The sequence below is a fragment of the Pollachius pollachius genome (assembly GCF_949987615.1).
Source record: "Pollachius pollachius genome assembly, chromosome: 6".
Lineage (NCBI taxonomy): Eukaryota > Metazoa > Chordata > Actinopteri > Gadiformes > Gadidae > Pollachius > Pollachius pollachius.
Window position 1 is genome coordinate 20,886,787 of NC_136939.1, and position 21,794 is coordinate 20,908,580.

A 21,794-nucleotide genomic window follows, 5' to 3' on the forward strand; every position below is an offset into this window, starting at 1 on the left:
TGCCCGCATCTTATTTCCACCCAGAATGCACCATTCCTCCCTCCTTATCGTGAGATTGGATCTAGTTGACAATCAATAACATCGATTAATTCTCTCGAGACACTATACTTAACATCGGTATGAGCTCAAATGATTAAAGGTTAACATCATTTTACACCATTTCTGAATAAATACAGGATAGCTGTTTTTTGATCCATTACATGCAATATTGCACACTAACTCTACAGTAGTATTTTTGTACATTACTTTTACCCGGCAATGTGTGACTACAGTCAAATCAAGCATTGATGTATTGTCTTTAAAGTACCAATTAAAACAGGCCTGTTATTTTTGCCTTTAATGCATATTTAGTTATTCAGTGTAGCAAGGGCAGTAGTTTTGACACACCAAAATCCTTAGAAATGTATTTCAAACGTTATATTTGATTTGAGTTTTTTCCTAGAATTGAAAGTGGTGCTAGCGTTTTTTGTCCACTTTATCATGCATGGATAACAAATCACCAAGAATGCAAACATGTTATACAATAAATGTAACTTTTATTTTTGAGATTAAGATTTGAACTTTGAATGATCATCAGAACATAACTTCTCCACAGCACAAACCTGCTTGGGAAAGAATAAAAAAAAGATGGCAAACCACATCAATGACACACCCCCCTCCCTCTGATAACCCACTCTATTTACCGCTCTCCTTATGTGCGTGGGTCCAGCCTGCTTCCTGGTTATGATCCCAGCCATGCTCCACATTCTCTCCCTCTTTCATTTTAAAAAAACGGATCAGGAAAAAAAAAAAATTGCCTCATCTGGAAGACTTCTGTGATTGGGTCGCTGATGTCCCAGACACACGCAAAAACAAGATTTTTGTGGGGGTTATTTTTAAAAGGCCAATTAGAGAAAAGATCCTTTGCTATAACAACTCCGGTTGGCTCGGGCCATGGGTCGGGATCTTCTCCCAGTAAAATGCTCCATGTATCCATCCTGAAGCCTAATCCTAATCCTGATCTGATCCTGAATCCTGATCCGGCTCCAGAGTGGGAAGCACTGAGCCCCGTCCGAACCTTAATACCAGCAGAACCAAAGAGAAGGAGGCCAGTTAGAGTCACACCACACTAAAGACATTCAAAAATAAATTCGATCATTTTCCTAAATTGGGGGGAGGGACAAACTTAGAATGATATATTAAAATATATCTACTAATGATGCCACATTGACAGCTGCTATTTAACCATTAGCAAAACAAGCAAGAAAACCACGGACCAAATGGTCTTCGAACAACACTATTTAGAACTGAGTTTGATTACACCACCCTGGCAAAACAGAGCAATGCATTCTAGGTGTTTGGATGCAGGACTGGTGTGCAGAAGCATTGTCTTGTATCCTGGTGGGCACAGTTCATATATTCAACGATTAAACATGAAGCATGCAGAAGTAACTCTAGCCACCACAACATAACGCTTTTGTAGACTTTGTGGGTCAAAAATAAAAAAGGAAACAAAAAAAGGAAAGCTGTAGAAAATATCTTCGGCTAGCCTTCGGAGGCCACAGGTGTCATACCATTGGTTCGTTTTTTGATTCCTCCTCCTCCTGTTAATCCTAATTCCTGTTCCCCATGCTATCCTGCTCCACTGAACTCTACAGAGAGATACACATGACAGGGTCAAAGTACAGCAGTTCATAAACACTAAAATGCATGGCCAAGATAAAAAAAAGTAACGGTATAAACAAAGCGTCAACAAAGCGGAGCAACCGTCTTCGAAATCGAAATTTGAAAACATCTGGTGAAGTCCAAAAGACCAGCAGGGTAACATTACAATCAGCTGGTGGATTTGGTACTGAAAAGGTCAGTATGAAAGGGGAGAGACAAGTTAGACTACTAGGGCTATGCACACTGGGGAGATATTAGTCAGAAGAGGGAAGGCAAGAGAGATGATGGGGACGGGGACACACACACACACACACACACACACACACACACACACACACACACACACACACACACACACACACACACACGGGGGAAACAAAAGAAACAACCAGAGAAGAAGGGTCAACAGCAGATGGTCAATGAGGGGGGGTCATTGTCGCGATTTCCCCATGCCTCGCCGGTCTAGGAGCGAGAGCGAGAACGCCGAGGGGAGTAACGTGGAGACTCCCGTCCGCGGCGTGGAGAGTAGCGGCGTGATCCGCTGTTGCTCCGGCTGCGGCTGTTGCTGCGAGAGCGCGAGCCTCCATAGCTGGGGCTCCGGGGGCCATCCACCTTCACACGGATGTATGCCGTCTCTCCCTACACAGTCCCAACCGAACAGACGCATTACAATTGATAAGCACATACGGAACATAGGGGCTGATGTTCATAACAATTAACGATAAGCATTAGCACCTTCCTTCCTCAAAAGGGACACCTTCCAATCTCTTAAGGACTTTCCGTTTCATCTCCAAAACACAGCCTAGTTCCAGATCTATTGCTTGTTGAGATAAAGTTAAGCCATAGCCCCAACCTACCTCGTGTGAACGAAACTTTGTGTTATCAAGCTTGCGGACGGCATAGCTCATGTCTTCTTTCCGTACAAACTCCACCACGCCGGTACCATCGCGTAACACATCGGCATAACATACATCACCTGCCTCCCTCATGTGATCTTTCAGATCTTGCCAGCTTCCACTGGGGGGTAGACCTGTGAAGAAACCAAGCTGGCTTTAAAAAACGTAATTCTGATTGAAAAAACCTACGGAGGAATACTGGTTCAGAGACACTCACCTGACACAATTACTCTGTACTCTGAACGTCGTGAGGGGGGACCATATCTCCCCCTTGCTGTTCCCAGTGATCCCCCGCCACCACCACCACCACCACCACCTCCTCCTCCTCTGTTGCCCCCCCGGCTGCTTCTTGGAAACTCGACACGGAGACGATAGCCATCGTAGTCGTAACCATCACGTCCATGGACCGCATCCTCTGCATCCCTGGTAAAGGAAACCCAGTTGGTATTTTAACCCTTAGTTGGAGCATTGATCACAATAAAAACGTTAGCCACACAATTTTAAACAAAATCTATAGAAAATGTTGCCACAGACCGTTCATAATTATCACCCATTATTATAGGCCCACTTAGTGAGTCCAGTGTTGTTATGCACAGAGATATCGTTTGGTAGCACGTTAGTTTCTGTTCACCTGGAGTCCTCGAATTCCACAAAGGCAAACGGGGGTCCGCCTCTTCTGTTCTTCAGATCGATATCTCGGATACTTCCATATTTGTAAAATACATCTTCAACGTCTTTAGTACGGATATCGGGAGGGAGATTCCCGACATAAATCCGACAATCGTTGTTTCCTGCTGGTCCCCGAACTACTTCAGCCATGCCGTTGATCCGGACTGCGCTAAGGTAGCTAAAGCGTAAAAGGTGATATTACGGTTGATCTGAGAGAAATCCTTAATAAAAAAAACTTTGAATTATCTGTCGTGAAATTGTATCCACATTTAAAGACGGCTGTTCGTTGCAAATTGCTTACTTCGTGGTAGATCGAGACCGCTTTGAAATAGCTACCCTCAGGTTAGCTTAGCAATTTCCTTAGCTTTAAGCTGCAACCAATCAGATTAATGCTTGGGCGTCTACGTCACCAACCTTATAGCAGTCTTCCCGCCTGCCGAATCAGAATCCGAATTTAAATCTCCTATTGTCATATTATGATAGAGTAGAGGTGGTTCACAATGGATTTTTTTTTGTTGCTTCAAAATGCCTTAAGCAAACCTCCGCTTTCTGAGATGCATTTCAGGGAAAGATGGTGTATGTTTACTCAATTTAGAAAGATGCATGTTGGTAATGCAGGGCCAGCATTTAGATTACAAAGCAGCGCTTCACAAACATTTAAATCTGTATGTATGCAAGTTTAATATGAACACATAAAGACAGCAGCTTAAGATACATGCCTAAATTAAAAGTTGAATATTTGTTTTACTTTGAATCATTTGAAATTTCAAATATATAAAAACGTTGCATTTAGAAAAAAATAATTCATGCTTAGGTCAGTGTCAGACATAGGCTAGGTGCGCTCAATCTTGCAAACAATAAAATAAATAAAAATAACCGCTCCCTTATAAACAGAAACATAATACAATCCATGCTGAAAGTGGCTTAACAGTTTAGTTATCTTTCCTTTCCAGGATTCATCCCATTAAAAAGATTTTAAATACAAAGACCAGTCAGAAAACTCTGTTCTTTAGACTGTAGTCATAAGTCCTTCACACAGCTCGAGTTCTTAGTCCTTCTTGCTCTGCTTCAACTTGCGTCTCTGTCTGGCCTCAGATGCAATCTTGATCAGTGACAATAATATAGGAACACACATGGGCAGGAAGAGTGGGATGTATATGGCAAACTTCTGGTCGTCTGGAAAGTAGAGGAGGTGAAGGAGGGAGGGGTCGAAGAAGGCTCTCTCTGAGGCTAAGATGGCCTCTTTACTGTACTGCAGAGCGAAGCCCAGGTTCCCAGCCTCCAGCTCTGCCACAGCCAGCTGTAGAGAGGTGACGGTGCTGGACACCTGTCACAACAAAATATTAGATAAGATACAGAATATAATGACAAACATAGTATCAAATGATAATATACAAGCATATATGCAAGAATCACCCAAGTTTGTAATTTATATAATAAAATAAATTGACGGATCCAGCAAATGATAAAGAACAAAGCTTTTTATTTTATCACCTGCGAGGCGATGTTGTCGTTAATAACGATGTTGCCTATCTGGTCGAGGAGCTGGGCCAGTGAAGTGATGGTTGTGGTTGCTGTGGCAACGTTCTCGACCGTCCTGCTCCACATGAGCCGATCCAGCTCCCAGTCAGCCAGTCCCGCACCGCCACACGGCTCCACCAGGAAGCCAGGGGGCGCCAGGGAGGACTGTACACCCAGCATCAGGCTGAATCAAGTGCAGGTGCGCACATGGGTTAGAATACACATGTGTGGGGATGTGTTTACATTGGTTAGAATAAGATAAGATAAGATATACTTTATTCATCTCAGCAGAAAAATACACATGGGTTATGACACATGTGTGGGGATGTGCGCACAAGGGTTAGAATACACATGTGTGGGGATGTGTTTACATTGGTTAGAATAAGATAAGATAAGATATACTTTATTCATCTCAGCAGAAAAATACACATGGGTTATGACACATGTGTGGGGATGTGCGCACAAGGGTTAGAATACACATGTGTGGGGATGCGGCTGGGTTATAATGGAGGGCTACAAGCCTTCTACATATCCATCGTATGAATAGCCCTACCGAAGTTGTGCGAGGAACACCCCCATGACTTTCTCCATGTTAATGTTGATGTTCACCGGGAGTGGGGTCTCCCCTCTTCCGTACAAGTCGTTCACATTGTACACCTGTAAGACAAAGTGGAAGCCTGAGGTCAGCCAGTGGTTCCACTATATGCACCGCCGCTGATGGATTGTCAGCGCCACTGCAAAAAAATTAATTTAAAAAAATAAATGAAACAATCTGCCAAGTTCAAGAAACATTTGCCAATGATCTGGTCTCAGCAGATACCTTGACTTTGTTGGTTGTTATGTCCTATTTGGAAGTTAAATCTGTACATTTTTCCAAAAAGATCTCACCAGAAATAACCATTTAAAGGGTTATTTTGGGGGGGGAGCATGCCCCCCGGACCTCCTAGAGTTGCTAGGTTAACAACTCACAGCACCACTGCTACAAAAAAACAAAAACGAGGGGAAACACTGGTATAGCACTTACAACAAAGAGTTAACGCTTTCATCCTTTCATCCCATAGTTTTAATTCCCAAAACTTGATTCGTGAATGTTCTCACAATGTCCCCTTGCTTAATAATTAGGGGGGGGGGGGGATATTTTCGATCAATCTAAAAGAATCTATAAACAACCAATCTTAACACAAACAAAAATATTGGCTCATAGGTTTGGATAGGATGGGTACGATGTTTATAGTACATTTGAAAAGTCCTGACCATAATCCCTCCCCAGCGAGGTGAGTGGAAAGCGTTGGAGGCCACCGGCTGCTTCTTGTGGTCCTGGATGAAGAGCGGGGAGTGGTGGGCATCAGGGACATAAAGCAGGAAGTTCAGCACTGGGTTGGAAGACGCAGCATTAGAGCCTGGGGGAAAAAACACAGAAATATTGAATTAGAATTGGAGACCTCTCAAAGCCCTTCGGAGATTCAATGTTCTTGTGTCCTTGAGAGAGAATGAGTCTTACCAAGCCTAGCCTCCACAGGGTTTATGACATGTGCGAGGCTGTCGGCATTCAGCGTATAGGCCTCCAGGCTGCTGTCAAACCGGGGGTTGACCCCCAGCATGGCGTAGTACAAAATCTAGAAGTACAGAGAGTGGGGGACACGTCACACCTGTGTGTCTTTTAAATGACAAGGAGTGATTTACCTGCACACTTGTTTGGAAAACAGACACATACACACACGCATGCACGCAGGAAGGCATGCCCACTCACCTGTGAGTCAATGCTGAAGTTCGCCAGAGGGGCCAGTTTAGTGAGCAGAGGCTGGATGTAGCTGTGTACAGCACCCTCAATATCCCAGTCTAGGCGATGGGACTTTGGGTCAGGATTCAGCAGGCTGAACGTTATCTCGTAACCTAAAGCGTTTCATGAACAAAAATGAAGAATAGATTCAGCTTCTACTCCACCAATACTCAATGCGGACAATTATCACAGCCTTCTACTTTGGTCATAACAAACACTTTGATCTAATATATCTTGATACAAAGCATCTCAATAATGCCTACAAACAGAAAAGGAGTGCAGGGAACTACTGAGCCACCAGTAATCTACCTGGCCTCCCCATACAACACCTAAGGTATTATAGGTGCGTATAATCAGGGGTGAACATAACTGGTACGCATGCGCGCCCATATTCAGGGATGTGTAACGTCACTTGTGTCATTAGCACGCTTTTGCGTACCTAACCTTCAGATCATCAAAACAAAACCACACGTGTAGATTGTCTACTTTGGTGTTTGGCTAGAGTAGACAAGAAGAAGAATTGTGTGCTTAAGAAGTTGTGCAATGAAAATGGGATCGTTTTTGTGAAACTGAGTACGTTTCATAACGTCAGGTGTAACTAAATCAACGCTACGTGTGGAGTGAGTACCAAACACCACCTCCTGCTACTCAGCTGAGTAAAGGTTTTGTGCACCCCTCCGTATAGTATCTTACCAGGGCTGGACTTGAAGGACCTCATGCTGTCAGCTAAGCTCTCCTTGCTCCCAGGACTGAGGCGGACTCGGTCACTGAGGGCGGCCGTGATGTCGGTGTGGCTGAACGACATCACCTGCACCACCTGTGTGATGCGCGGCTCCAGGTGGGCCAGCAGCTGCTTGTGGTTCTTGCCCACGCTCATCGGAGCGCCCATGCGCAGCACGGCGGTCCTGCGATGGCCGATGTACACGTCCACGCCCTGGGGGGGGAATGATGTGGAGCCAAATCACTATTTGGCAGTCAGGGCAGCAGTAGCTCAGGAGGTAGAGCAGGTTGAGTGGTAAAACGGAAGGTTGCTAGTTCGATCCCTGGCTCCTCATAACGAGAGTGTCGAGGTGTCCCTGAGCGAGGCGCCTAACCCTGACTGCTCCTGACGAGCCGGCTGTCGCCCTGCGTGGTGGACTCCGCTGTCGGTGTGTGATTCTGTTAATGAATGGTTGTAAGTCGCTTTGGATAAAAGCATCAACAAAATCACCTAAATGTAAATGTAAATGTATCATAGACTGTTAATGTCATGATAATAACAGTATTTTCTTTTCAGTTGAGAACATAGGTGTTGAAGGTGCATGGGAAAAGAAAGAGCAGAGGTTATTGGTACCTGAGGCAGAAGAACGGATGTTTCTGGAATCACGTACACCACAACCGATCCGCAAGGACTGGCACTGAGGGTATGCAGAGAGAGATCGGCCTCTACGTGGAGAACAGAGAAGGTATCATCACCAGAGTGGTCTCGTAAGGATCTCATTCAGAATTCTTAAGTGGCATCCTGCTTGGCACCCTAACACACTTGGTAAGCATGTATTGTCATCCATTGCATGGATGATTTGCGCGTGAGCACACAAATGTCACACAGCTAATGTGAAATTGTGCTAAAGGACGGAAGAGTAAATCTTACCTGCAGCAGCGGGTTGCTTCAGGGCATCTTCCTCCATGATGTTAGCCGTACGATACTTTGACTCATAACGGTACCGCAAGGTTGTGTCATCTGTCAAATGACAAGAGGCAGAATATAAGTACACTGAGAGAGAGGAGCATGCTACCTTAATTGATCCGACAGTTATTGCAAACCAATGAATGCCGTCATCACCATCCACTTTTTGGGCCTCCTCCTGCACCCGTGTAAATGGAACCTTCTTCTGCTGCTCCAGCGTCAGCGTCCCACGAGAGAACACCACCTCCACGTCAACACTCAGCTGCAGCTGTGGAACCATTACCAACCGGATGAGAGGAGCCAATGCATGCAGCCGTTGGAACGACAGATGAACATAACGGGTCCTTCATTGATCGGTAACACAGACGAACCTGGAGCTCAGCCAACTCATTGATCTGGTTGACAGGAAGCCAGGCTCTGTATGTTTCTGTGGTGCGCCACCATAATGGGACCCCTACCAAGACCACCACCACTGCTATAGCCAGGGCAGCAAGCTGGCCTCGTTTGCGTTCTGTTTAGATAGATAGATAGATAGATAGATAGATAGATAGATAGATAGATAGATAGATAGATAGATTCAAAGCAACCGGATTTACCAGCCAGTACCATGTATTTCTATCCTAAAATATGTAATTATAAGTCGTTTAATGAATTGAATGAAAGAAAGAGTAATAGAAAATACAACAGTGCATGAAGTCGATAGAATACACGCAAATGCGTTATTTTATACTTTATGTACGGGTCCGAATATGCCATGTATAAATCTGCAGCTAAGGGAATAGCAGGTGTTAATATGGTTTACTAAGACAAAACAATTGACTAACCATTCCCCCTCAAAACTTTTTCAGAGCGAGTCCAAGAACTGCTAATGTACTACAATATCCTTGTAGATATATATATCACATAAGTATGCAGAACATAAATAAAAGCAATAAGCAATTGTGATTTCACTCACCCACTTCCGTGGTAGCCATTCTGTCAGTGGTGTGAAGAGGGGCGTTGGTTTAACTTCAAGACGGGAAAAGACCATCACGTGATTTATAGGAGTTAAAACAGATGTTGAACGTTGTTAAAAAGCTCTAATTCAAAATAGAGTATATAAATGTAAAATATAAAATCAGGATGTATATTTTTATCGGAGGAGTGTGCTGAATTAGCTTTATCTAGAACAAAATGGGATGTTCGGGTTTCACGCAGACTATGGCGTAACACACAGCAAAAATCGAACTCACCCAGTGTCCCGGATACACGTCATGTTGTTTAGCGAACATCGCCCTCCAGCGGACGAGCTGTCGTACTCCTGGCTCAATCAAAATATCTACAAATTAAATCTACAATTTATGGTTTGAATCGTTTGATGATAAAGAATGCTAAAATAATCGGTATTGTAGATATTGAAACGAAATATTTAAACTAAAATGCCCATGTAGAAAGACAAAACGATTGCGCATCAAACATGTGTAGTCATTAGTATTTTATTTATTTTTTTCTCCACTACTTTACACACCAAGTGCTCAAAGAACAATATCAACACAAACAATAGAACATTCCAACAGGCAGTGACTGTTTCCCCCCCGAACCCCAGGTGACAGGTGACAGGTGACAAGAGCAGCAGAAGCCGTCTCCTCAGTGAAGGGTCAATAGTGGACTAAAACACCAGCACCACAGAATATTGATAGCTTCCCAACCAAATACATGGATTTATAGATAATGTATATCTCTTGTTACATTTAGAACAGACACACAATACAGTACCTTATTAAGCATTTTAAGGATTAGACAAACAGAAACATTAAGATGAATGATTGAGCATTTTGACGTAAAGTTGTTGCTGCTGGAGCTACAGCTGTCTTTAGTTAAACCTACACTGTGTGTGTGTGTGTGTGTGTGTGTGTCACTCAAGCAATCTTACTCAGACATTCTCTGATAAATTAGGTAAATCAGCAAATTCAACTATTTGCAGTTAATCTCATTGGCTGTTCTTAAAATCTGGTCCTCTCTCTAACTTGACTTGAGTAACCAATCCACTGGCTCCAGTGCAGGACAGATGTGTTAGTGTCAGGAGTCAAACAAACCACAACTGCATTCTCATTCTCAAAACACCAAGATGAAATACCACCTGCATCGACACAATCGTCATCTACAATGGTCTGCGAGAAAGGTCAAGATACCTACAGAATGTGCTCGGTTTCATTTTCTTTAACAAAGCAAAAATCAACCATTCCCAACATGCTCAATCCCCTTTGACTTTTAAAAACCCAATCACTGCTCACACACATTAAATAATATCCCTTTTACAGTTGCCACCAGGATCTCTCGTGTCCTCAGAGTAACAGAAAACACAGCCTCTTCCCCTTGCTGTTTATTTGGTATGTATCACCATTGTTGTTTCACATTATGTGTTAAGCGCACACGTCTAACAATGGTATTTTTTAACTCTAAAGTACAGTAGACCGAGCAGGCTGGTTATAGAGGGGGGGAGTTGGGGTTGGAGAGGGGGAGCGGAGCAGATAGGACTAAGTGTTGTCGCAGCAGCATGTAGTAGTCCTTTGGGCGGGCTTAGTAGGCGTGATTTGCTACGTAGAGGGACTGCCCCGCGGCGTTGCCACTGCCAGAGGACTCGTACTTGCCCTGTGCAGCCAGGCTGTTGGCCTGGAGGAGGCACGGAGAGAAACATGGAAACAACCGTGAAAAAACAGGTCTTTTTAAAGACAAGCTGAACAAGCTGACTTTAAGCCATAATAAGGGGAATCCAAAGTACAATAGGATGTTATTATTATGGGATATTAGAAAATGTAGAAAATAAGTTTAGTATATACTTATTTGGAAAAATAATTATTGTTATTTCTACATTTACAGACTTGGCGATGAAATCCCATCTGAAGAGGACATTAAGGTGACTGTCGTCTTTCTAATCCTATCGCACTCCAACAAACGCACCTCGGCCCGTTTGATGAACTCCTCGGTGGCGGCCTTCTCGTTGTCCAGCTCTCCTTTCCAGGCGTTGAGGGCAGAGGCCTGCAGGGCGCGGCCGTAGGAGAAGGTCAGAGCCCAGGGCTTGGCCAGGGGGCAGGTATTGATGGCATTGAGGTTAATACTGGCTTCCTCCTCTGACTGGCCGCCAGATAAGAAGGTCACGCCTGGGGATAGAGACATCATCCACCATATAATGTACACACACACACTATTTTTTCAAGGTTTTCCCCTTATAATTGTAGAGTAAGACATGAAAATATGGGAAAGAGAGAGGAAGACATGCAGCAAAGGACTACGGGCAGGAATCAAACCCTGGTCCCTGCAGTAAGGACAGGGCCTTACTGGTACCCCCTCTACCCGCTGAGCCGCCGGGGCGCCCCACACACACACAGTGCTGCGGAATAAATCTCATCTCTAATTTTAGGAATTGACTTCCTGACGAAGCACATGACTCACCGGTGACGGCCGGGGGCACCGTGCGTCTCAGGGCTGTGACGGTTGCCATGGCGATCTCCTCGTTGCTGTACTTGTGGGGGCAGGAGTGTCCAGCTGTGACCATGTTGGGCTTCAGCAGTGTCCCCTCCAGGTACACATGGTGGTCCGACAGCGCTTTGTAGACGGCCGCAAGCACCTAGCGGAACAGAGGGAGGAGGGGGCGGCCATTTGGAAACAAAGACACATGGAGATGATGCTCTATTTACTATTTGTTTGCAAACCCATATCACAATAACATAAATAAACACGAGATCATCACAATGGACCAGCGTGTGACCTCATTAAATCATCCCGCCAACTCCTTTACAGCTCTTGACGTAGTATATTGTAGTATCAATTTGAATAAAAATCAAATATGCCTTAAAGGGCCTAAATGATCAAGGAAATTATAACTATTATACAAACTAGAGTTTCTGCGCTTGTATTGCGAGCGCTCAACCTCTAGTTGTAATTTAACCCATAGCTAAATCTGGAAACCCCAGTCGTTTATGTATCAAATTTCTGAGCGCATAATATAATAACATTTTGCCAATAATGTTACAATGTATAACATTTTGGTTCCCCTTTATGTAATTAAGCAAGCATAATCATTTTCTCCTTAAGTTATGAAGCAAGCATAATCATTTTCTACTTATAAGCTGTTTTCACACATTTTTGCCACATTTGTATAACAGGAGATTCGACCCTGAGGGTGATTCCCACTTGTTTCCCTATATTCTGACATCAATGTCATTTATACAGCAGTATAATCAACGGGGGGTTTAGGGGGGTTGGCTTGCAAGGGGTGGGATATGACGTAGGGTCTAAGTTTGCAAGAGGCAAGATAAGTGTGGTCGCTGTCACTATAGTTTGTTTTGATTTGACCATAGACAAAATGGAGGCAGAACAGGCAGAACTCATCGCGATCATCCTAAATGTTGCTAAAATTATGCATCAAATATTCTGTTGCATCCACAAAATCTGAAGCATCGATCGATGAAAGAAGAAGAGTATGAGTTAGAGATAAATAGAAGAAATGATGCAGAAGAAAGGCGTTGTGAACAACTGCGTTACCGGAGAAAGAGCATATTTTTTTGCTTGATTTCACATATAACAAACACTTGGACAAATGTAGTTGATTTCTGTGTCTAACCGTGAAAACAGGGAGTGGAAGGACAGGACCCTATAATGTTCAGCTGACTGTTGTCAGTAATAATAATTAAAAAATAATTTTCTATTCGTGTGCAGCTGTGAACTCATGTTTTGTTGTATAGGGTTATGATACAACCTATCTTTTAGCGTTCACCATGAATGACTCCATAAAAGCAGTGCCAACATTAAAATATTTTTTAACCATTCAGCGAACAAAAGGCAACAGGCTGATATCATTTAGGGGGCCACTCAATGACATGCAGAAGCGTCATCAAGACTTTCTACTCCTCATTCACATATAAGGTAATTTACATTTCCTACGGAGAAAATACTACTACAAATGTCATGATATATTGTCCACACATACAGCCCATCAGGAGAATAGCAGGAGAATATCAGGACTTACACATGTGTCTTTAAGCACCTAGTGTGTGAGCATTTGGTTACATTATAAAATGAGTCAATTTATGGGTTACAGGGGTAATTGTTAAATGGAAAGTGTAGTATACTATGAATGCAAATAAATTATTCAAAAGCTTTTACTGTTATTCAGGGCTCAAAGTACATTGACATTTAAAAAATGCATTTCAACTACTATTGGTTGGTTGAAAATAATAATAACAAACAGCTGAAAATTGTGTTCATTTACAGAAGCACCTTAGTGAAATAAACTAAGTGTAACAACAGCTAAGGCAGCAACCTACCAAACTATAGTGAAATGAAGCACAGCCTTGTGTGGGAGAGGGGGAGAGGGAGAAGGGGGGGTGTGAGGGCAAGATTGCGGATTGTTAATGACGTGAGAGTTTAAAATGTTTATTTTATTTATTTTTTTACCAGGAGAATACGTCATTGAGATTAAAAAAATGAATAAAACTAAAACTGTCAGGAGACGGGGGGGGGAGGGGATATCAATATCGCAAGACATTTCGGGACGCTCAAGGAGGAGAGTAATATTAAGTTTGAGGAACAAAGTGTAAAGACATTTTTGGAGGCTCAAGGAAGAGGGTAATATTACATTTGTGCAACAAAGTGTAGTCTTGTGGTGGACTCTAAAGACATTATTCACCATACTGTGTTATTGACATGTTTTCGTGCTGTGTTATAGGGACGCTGTCTCTTTAAGATCACGTGACTTGTGTGTTGATATGCCGGTCGGCACAATGTTTGAATTTAACGTTTTTTATATAACAAAATGAACGACCTGTCGTTGCTTGTCGAGGTGAGAAATTGTCTCTTCACAATTTCTACAGTCTATAGACAGAACGTCTTACCTGGGAGAGTTTGTTGACGGCGACGCCGTTAAAACAGACGGAAGAGGGGAGGGGGGGATACAATATCACGACATTGCGGGATGCGGGATCGATCTTGCTGTTTTGTTTCAACGCACGTGTGTATGTGTCTGTGTGTGCATGTGTGTGTGGTGTGTGGGTATACGGTGTCCTGCGCTGCCTTTGTCTTGAAACATCTGCGTCAGCGCGCGCGTGTGTTCGTGTGCATGTGCGTGTGTGTGTGTGAGTGAGGTGTGCATGTGTGTGCGTGCGGTGTATGTGTGCGTTCGCGTGTGCTGTGTGTGTGTGAGCTGCAGGCCGCTTGGCATGCATGTGTGAGCAACAAAGTGTAGTCTTGAGCAATAAAGTTTAGCCTTGTTGTGGACCCTTTAGACATAATTCACCATACTGTGTTATTGACATGTTTTTGTTCTGTGTTATAGGGACGCTGTCTCTTTAAGATCACGTGACTTGTGTGTTGATCGGGGGTTAAAACTATCTTTTTTCACCACCGTCCCGGAAACGTCCCACGGACGGAAGAGGGGGGGGGATATCAATATCGCAAGTTATTGCGGGATTCAGGATCGATCTTGCCCTTTGTCTTTTAACGTGTGTGTTTAACGGCTGCTTGGCACATGCACACTGACCAACTTGTCAAAGTAACTTGTCCGCCAGGCCTGCTATTATAAAGTCGTAAGATTGTCACACTGTTAATATCCAGATAAATCCATATTACAAACGATTTGTGAGGAAGCTCACCTTCTCACTGATGTACTGGCAGCGTTTGAGGTCATGGTCTCCGTCGGGAAGGATCTCAGGCTCCACAATAGGGACAATCCCGTTCTAGAAACCAGGAGCCAGTTCACAACCCATGAATATAGACAACAGCATACAATATACCAATATAGGAAGATATAAAGACCAGTGAAAAGTATACTTAGATTTGAGGATAAAATAGCAAGAGTTTAATCCACTAAGTCGGCAAGATGCCAAGCTGAAAAGATCCCAAAATAGCTAGGCAGCAAGATGCCATTCTAGGCTGATTCTACGCCACAAAGACTACACTAGCAAACTAGCAACATATCAAGCTAGCAGTTTATTTTCTTTGAAAAAGATACAAAGCCACCAAAACGAACCTGCTGGCAGATGCTAGCATAGCGTGCTAGGACGTTGGCGTTCTCCATAATGGCGAGCTCAGAGGGAGTGTTCTCGGAGATCTTCAGCACACACCGCCACTTGGCGAAGTCGGCGCCATCTTTCTTGTACTGGGCGCAGCGCTCAGACAGCCCGTCCAGACCTGGAGGGAAGCAAACACGTTAGACATCATGTCGTGGATGTGTGTGTGACTTGGAGTGTGTTTGGTGGTCCCGGGGTTACCTTGTGTGGTGGTCTCCCCGTCAGTCCCCGCAAGGGGCACAACACCTTTGTCCACCTGCAGAAAAATAAACAAAGGTTACCCATAAATACTACCTTGTAAGTCAAGAGTTGTTTTTATGAGGCCACTTGACGTACGTACAAAGAATGGTGGGAGTAAATACATTGTTTTTTTGAAGTACTATAAATCAACACTGCAACTTTCTCCTTCACGTGACCGTCCTCTTATTTGTGAGATCCCGGCCTAATTATGCAGTTCTCCATGCTGCATTCATCTGTGTGTATGTGTGTATGTTTACAACCACGCTAAAGGCAGCTAAGTAAGAGAGATCTGCAGGGAGTGTTCTTCTAACTCTCTTCCTTTCTGCATGAGAAAGGGGGCGTCAGCGAGATAGAGAGTGAGCCCCAGGCTTTGAGAGAACCTCACGAGCAGGGTCCAGGTGTACCTTAATGCCCACGACCAGGCCTCGGTCCTGGATCAGCTTGGAGAAGACGGTCCCGTCGTCGCTGCTCTGGTACAGGGTCTCGTGGAAGAAGATCACGCCCCCGATGCAGCTGTCGATGCGCTCGTCCGCGGTGAAGAGGAGCTGGCGGTAGCGCCGGCGGTTTTCCTCAGTATTTTCCACACCGATGGGGTTGAAGCGCTTTGCCATGCTACCTGTGGACATACACACGGCACTGCTCTATGCTGTGCAGGCATGGTGCTGCTAGGACGCACTCACACCGGGGTGACAGAGCACATGTGGATGTCAAACACTGGTGAACAGCTCTGTCCCTGAAGATTTATTACTCCGAGTTGCCAGTCTTACTTCCTTAAATACACTTTATATTAAATATAATATAGAATAGAAGTTATATACTCTGGTAAAACGATATATTATTAAATATATATTATTAATTATATATGCAAATAAACGCAAAGCAAGATGCATATCCTTTCTAGGCAGTTTAAATTAACAGAATTGAGTATGTTTTGTACAGACATAATAATTATTTTCACCTTACTATGTTAACCAATAGGGACAAAGGGAAGTATCCTCATTCATGGTGTAGCATTTAACAATAATACAAAAATAACCTATTATAACTATAAGTTATAATATGTAATATGACGATTCAGTATTATTAATGAGAACATACAGCGCTGCCCAACACATCTTGTTCGTAGGGGAGGCTTTACAGAGAGAGAGAGAGAGAGGGAGAGAGAGAGGGAGAGAGAGAGAGAGAGAGAGAGAGAGAGAGTGAGAGAGACTGCTAGAGAGAGAAAGAGAGAGAGATTGAGAGAGGTGAAAGTACCAGTGGATTCATCGGCTGCCAGGATGCCTTTGCCCGGGGCGACGATCCTCTCGGCGATCTCCTGGAGCTCCTTCTTCTGCTCCGGGGTCAGGGCGGGGAACTGGTGAGTCATCTTGGCTGAGGACATAACCACAGGAGATGGAGAGCTTACACTGGGTACTAGGTCACCTCTAGTTACCGGTTAACCTCTCCTGGGTAACCTCTGTTATCCGATAGTTCATGGTTAACCTCTAGCCGTAAACCGTCTGGTTTAAGGTCTCTACTGGTCAGTTACCGTTTAACCACTATACTGATTAACCTCTATACTGCTTAACCTCTACTAGTTTACCTCTATACCGGTTTAGCTCTAGTTACTAGATTACCTTTAGAGGTTTGATAACATCTACTGGTTAATCTATATACACAATGAATTGATAAATTGAACAATTCTAGTCGCTGGTTAATCTCTTGTTGCTGGCTGATATTTTGCTGTGACTTGCGATGACTTGAAATCAAACCGCCACAAATTGGAGGACTTGTTAATTCCCAAGCACTGCTGATTCATTATTATGTTGTAATACAACCCCCTCTCCAGTCTTTGTCTGATTAAATTTCATCATGTAATTCAAGACACCGGATCTACATTCATCATCATCATTTTGTGTGTCTATTATTCTCGACTGGGAGATTGGTTCTCTCATATTGATTTATGTTTACCGTTTTTATTTCTATGCATTTTTTTGTACACATTTTCTTCTTTACAACTTTAAATTTGTATTTATGTATGAGGCAAAGATATATGAATGTACATACGTCTGAATATTAACATATATTTCTATGTGTCTCTGCACACCGCACAAGTCTAAGGCTCTAGAAAACAACAATCCCAGTAGCCTAGGTCCTAACACACGGCCAATAGCCAATGGGCTTCCTCTCCCTCGCTCAACCGTTAATAATCAGTTAGGTAATTCCATACACACTGACTGTGTAGCTACAGCGATTAGAGACACACAGAGAGACAGATAAAGAACGAGACAGGGGAACCACATGAAAGGTGGAGAGAAACAGAGCGAGAGATAAACACAGAGTGTGAGAGAGACCGACAGACTTACTGAAAGAGACAGAGAGAAAAAGATTGAGCATTTGTGTAATCATTTATCTGTGAAATTAAAACGATTTATAATAGAATCAAGATAGCAAAGAGACTAGAGGGAGAGTGTGAGAGAAAGAGAGAGGGAAACAAGAGAGATTATGCAATCGCCTTCATATGAACCGGCCTGCCAGTCTTCATTACATCAAACAATGAGAGACATGGCCGCTAGCCAGACTGTTCATTTACATTCAGTTCACAAGCCGCTCCCCCTGGCACTGTGGTTCGTGGGTCAGTTTAACGTCTTTTTGTACCATATTCCCAATGTTGCCAGATCCCTTGGCCCTTCGAACCCTGATTCAAACTTTCTCATTTATTGTTAGTGCTCAGTGGTTTTATTTAGGGAAGTCCTCCAGATGTATACATCCGACTCCAAGCATTATTGTCAGCACCATTATTGGACCTGCTCAGCTGGTCTTGTTAATGTTGTCTGCATTGAGGTGGGCCCAACTTTGGCGTAATGTGTGGAATGTGGAATATATCTGTTGTGAATTGTTGCCATTATCCTTTAGTTTGAAGAGCTTGAAGGAAGCTGACGTGTGCGTGTGTGTGTCTGTGTGTGCGTGTGTGTCTGTGCGTGTGTGTGCGTGTGTGTGTGTGTGTGTGTGTGTGTGTGTGTGTGTGTGTGTGTGTGTGTGTGTGTGTGTGTGTGTGGAATGGCATTGTCACGATATTGAGAGTCCCGTCACGGATCGCATGGACGTGCGATGCTGCAGTTTATATATGGAACGCTGAGATCCAGCAGGACTAAGAGGATCACCTGCCTGTTTGTAATCTACAATCCTGGATGTAGAGGTTACCCTTGTTTACTTCACCAAACGTTTTCAACGTGTGCATACTTGCCAACATATCGAACAGACATCCTTTGGATTGGACTACGCCAAGCAAAGCAACCCCTTTTGATGAATATCATGTAATGGAATTTGAAGTCAAGACCAGTCGTGCCACCAGAAATGGTCTACGTGCCTTTGCGCAGCCAGAGAGACCCCACCCACCTCCCAGTGACACCGGCCTCCCAGGGCAGATTTAGGAAAATGCTCATGTTTACGAATATATAAGTAAGTATGTAAAGTAGCTAATACAAATGGTTAATGAAGCAGCCAACTAATATAACCAACACGACTGACCCTTGTCGTTTCGCCCATCGTCTCTCTGCTGTACGAAGCAAAATGACATGCGTCGCAGAGCAGATGATACCCTTTATTTAAATAAATAAACGATTAGTTTAAAATAGTTTAAAACGAAGAAAAAAAATGCCACAGAGATGTATTGCTACATCACCAAGCTACCTTATTAAGATGAAATATGTCGCTGTTTATCCTATAGTTTAGTTTAGTTTATAGGTTTATTTACAGGGGGTATGCACAACATTGGTTGGTCAGAGTTATCTTATAGCTCATTTACAACTAGGCTGTAGTCCTTCTTACCTGATGATGGATACGAGAGGAACGACTCAGGTGTGCTGGCGATGCAGGGATGGAGTGCGTCTGCCTGTCTGCTGTTTCATGCCCGCAACGCAACGTGACTCTTTACAAAACCCTAGCGATGGGCGGAGCCTGGCATCCCTACGTCATATGACGAGGTGTTCATCATCAACCCTTTATTTAAACTGGCTCATTGCGCCTGCGCATGAGCCACGACCATGACTCAAACAACAATGCAGTATGAAGCTGCAATGGTCAATACTTAGGAAGAATGTTGGTGGAAAAAGCAAAGTTAATAAAAATAGTGGATAGAATTGATGGATGCTTGTTTTATGTTACAAAATTGTTTAATACATTAACTGTCATTATATAATTATGATGTATTCAATGATTAGTAGGGCTACAGAAAATGCATATCACACAGGGATCATATCCATCGAGATTCCATTAGAGGCTATTTATGTTGAGTAATGTTTTTATCATCATATGCCCATTTTGTTTGAACATTGTTATATAATAATAACACTGTCTCTCACAGAGAGTGGACAGTGTGTGTGTATGTTTGTGCGTGTGTGTGTGTGTGTGTCACACACACACACACACACACGATATTGTAAAGTACGAAAAGAATCTAGAAATCTTACTTACATATACAATAACAGCAACGATTTCTGCATGTACTAGTGAGGCATTCTGGGTCATTTCTTCAATAAGAAGATATTTGATTCTGATGTTCAGAAAATGCATTACGGAACCGAAACCTTTGACCTCATGGAACCCTATAACTAGTAACATTGTAAGTAAACAATAAATTAACAACAAATAAACAATGAGTTGTTTAATAAACAAAAAATAACAATTATACAGTGCCAGTGCCATTTAGGAACAAAAGAAATATTGTACATTTCGAAACAATACGGGAAACCCACAATGGGCTCATCAGGCTGAATGTCTTCAATGTCAAGGGGAATCAGTCGAAAACACATGAAAAATAAATGCACATCTGAATATACAATATGTCATGCGTAATATAAATATCATTTATAGGGGCAGTTGTGTGGGACGGTGCTAGACTTCAGGCATCTGGAGAGTACGGAGTCTGGTGGAAGGAATACAGGTGATGGCATGCCTACTATATGTTTAAAGTTCTGTGGTTAAATTTTTCTTTTTGAAAATAAGAAATAATTATTTATTTTGCCAACAGTGTTGTATCCGGGACCCTGCATGCGGTAAACGATTCTGAAGTTTCAATACTTGTCATAGTCATGGTCATTGCTAGTCTTAAATCACAATCAACTCAAAGATAAGTTGGAATACACTGGTAGTTAGAAGTGGACAATCACCTTAAAAATATTGCATTTATGTTTAGTTCTAGGTTTGTTGTGCACCCCTATATTATGTACATGATCACAATGTGCTGCTCATATTATTTGAGACTGACCTCCATAATAAACAGACAAGAGAACTCAAGGTCTAGAGAAACTTAATACCTGATCAACCATAGGAAGGAGATTGTTTTCCTGGGATTTTCTGTCGAAAATAAATAGAAGAAAATATAGGCCTGTTGTAACAAATATATTCTTCTGGGAAAATATCAGACCCTTTAAGTAAACCAATGTGATCAAGTGTTGCGTATTCAGAAGGCTTAATGTTTTGTAATACATGCATTTACCCCACAGTTGCAACAAAGTTATGAAAGTCAAGGTAATTTAACCTGACCGTTTGGTCGCGGGAAGCTCTTCATCACGCTATGCACAGTTTAACTCAGTGTGTATGCAAATAAGTAGCCTGGTCATAGCAGTACTACTACCAATCCACAAGTCTCTTCAAACAAACACCTCACACCGAGAGACAGTTGCCACTGACGCAGGAGCAGGCTCGCTGGACCAGGTAGGACGGAGGTGGGGTCACTCTGTGAGATGTCATCGAGGGGCTACCCTGGGACAGGTAGCACGGAGGTGGGGTTGAGGACCCAGAACAGCTGCAGGGACATGGTGAGTCCTCGCCGAGCATAGCAATCTGGTCTCTCTCTCTCAATTCTAGGATCAGCTGGAGAACAGATAATTAACACTGATCATCCCTGAATAACCCCTGAATAACTACTGATTAACCCCCGAAAACATCCCTTAATAACTACTGAATAACTCCTGAAAAACCCTGAATAATTCCTTATCTGAATAAGACCTGAATAACTTTTGAATAACCCCTGAAAAAGCCATGAATAGCTATTGAACAACTTCTGAACAACCCCTGAAAAATCCCTGAATAACCCCTGAACAACTACTTAATAAACCCTGAATAACCCCTAAAAAAAAACCTTGAATAACTCCTGAATAAACCATTAGTAATCCCTAGATTATTCCTGAATACCCTCTGAATAATTCCTGAAAAGCCCCTGAACATGCGCTGAAAATAAACTTGAATAACCCTTTGAATGATCTGTTTGTCCCCAAATGTATATATTAGCGTTTGCATTTTGGTGGATGCTAGGTGTAATAGCGCGTGATGGAGGATGAGAGTGTAAT

At 43.0% G+C, this 21,794-nt stretch overlaps 3 protein-coding genes across 5 annotated transcripts; all 3 read right to left on the bottom strand.

The window, feature by feature from the left end:
* Nucleotides 1–514: 514 nt before the first annotated feature.
* LOC307077288 (serine/arginine-rich splicing factor 1B) lies at nt 515–3,563 on the bottom strand. 3 transcript variants are annotated; one of them, XR_013811931.1, is made up of 5 exons: nt 3,172–3,563; nt 2,758–2,963; nt 2,502–2,674; nt 1,554–2,283; nt 515–1,057 (listed from the first exon to the last, which is right to left on the bottom strand). XR_013811931.1 is itself a non-coding variant. In XM_079738656.1 (4 exons), the coding sequence occupies exons 1-4, from the start codon at nt 3,357–3,359 to the stop codon at nt 2,107–2,109; spliced, it is 744 nt and encodes a 247-aa protein (XP_079594782.1). In that variant the 5' UTR covers nt 3,360–3,563; the 3' UTR covers nt 515–2,106. The 3 variants fall into 3 exon arrangements, 2 of the variants coding, with proteins under 2 accessions (XP_079594782.1, XP_079594783.1); XM_079738656.1 differs by having other exon boundaries at nt 515–2,283; XM_079738657.1 differs by having other exon boundaries at nt 515–2,283; nt 2,403–2,674.
* A 314-nt stretch (nt 3,564–3,877) lies between these two features.
* On the bottom strand, nt 3,878–9,219 carry pigs (phosphatidylinositol glycan anchor biosynthesis, class S). The gene is made up of 12 exons (XM_079738920.1): nt 9,132–9,219; nt 8,548–8,687; nt 8,333–8,444; nt 8,141–8,230; nt 7,844–7,935; nt 7,204–7,444; nt 6,481–6,623; nt 6,232–6,346; nt 5,985–6,130; nt 5,284–5,387; nt 4,704–4,914; nt 3,878–4,536 (listed from the first exon to the last, which is right to left on the bottom strand). Exons 1-12 carry the CDS (start codon nt 9,148–9,150, stop codon nt 4,258–4,260), a joined length of 1,692 nt encoding a protein of 563 aa, XP_079595046.1. The 5' UTR covers nt 9,151–9,219; the 3' UTR covers nt 3,878–4,257.
* A 416-nt stretch (nt 9,220–9,635) lies between these two features.
* On the bottom strand, nt 9,636–19,390 carry aldocb (aldolase C, fructose-bisphosphate, b). The gene is made up of 9 exons (XM_079738144.1): nt 19,273–19,390; nt 16,717–16,833; nt 15,867–16,078; nt 15,424–15,478; nt 15,183–15,343; nt 14,806–14,889; nt 11,609–11,783; nt 11,117–11,316; nt 9,636–10,828 (listed from the first exon to the last, which is right to left on the bottom strand). The coding sequence occupies exons 2-9, from the start codon at nt 16,826–16,828 to the stop codon at nt 10,736–10,738; spliced, it is 1,092 nt and encodes a 363-aa protein (XP_079594270.1). The 5' UTR covers nt 16,829–16,833; nt 19,273–19,390; the 3' UTR covers nt 9,636–10,735.
* Between the last annotated feature and the right edge of the window lie 2,404 nt (nt 19,391–21,794).

Coding starts and splice junctions, on each gene's coding strand:
- LOC307077288 (XM_079738657.1), bottom strand. CDS start 3,359: ATGGCTGAAGTAGTTCGGGGACCAGCAGGAAACAACGATTGTCGGATT. Junction 2,964..3,171: donor GTGGAATTCGAGGACTCCAG/GTGAACAGAAAC, acceptor TTCCTTTACCAG/GGATGCAGAGGATGCGGTCC. Junction 2,284..2,402: donor AAGTCCTTAAGAGATTGGAA/GGTGTCCCTTTT, acceptor GGGACTGTGTAG/GGAGAGACGGCATACATCCG.
- pigs (XM_079738920.1), bottom strand. Junction 5,388..5,984: donor CTCGCTGGGGAGGGATTATG/GTCAGGACTTTT, acceptor TTTGTCTTACAG/GTGTACAATGTGAACGACTT. Junction 4,537..4,703: donor ACGACAACATCGCCTCGCAG/GTGATAAAATAA, acceptor TTGTTGTGACAG/GTGTCCAGCACCGTCACCTC.
- aldocb (XM_079738144.1), bottom strand. CDS start 16,828: ATGACTCACCAGTTCCCCGCCCTGACCCCGGAGCAGAAGAAGGAGCTC. Junction 16,079..16,716: donor GGCAGCCGATGAATCCACTG/GTACTTTCACCT, acceptor GTATGTCCACAG/GTAGCATGGCAAAGCGCTTC. Junction 11,784..14,805: donor GCCAGTACATCAGTGAGAAG/GTGAGCTTCCTC, acceptor CTGTTCCGCTAG/GTGCTTGCGGCCGTCTACAA.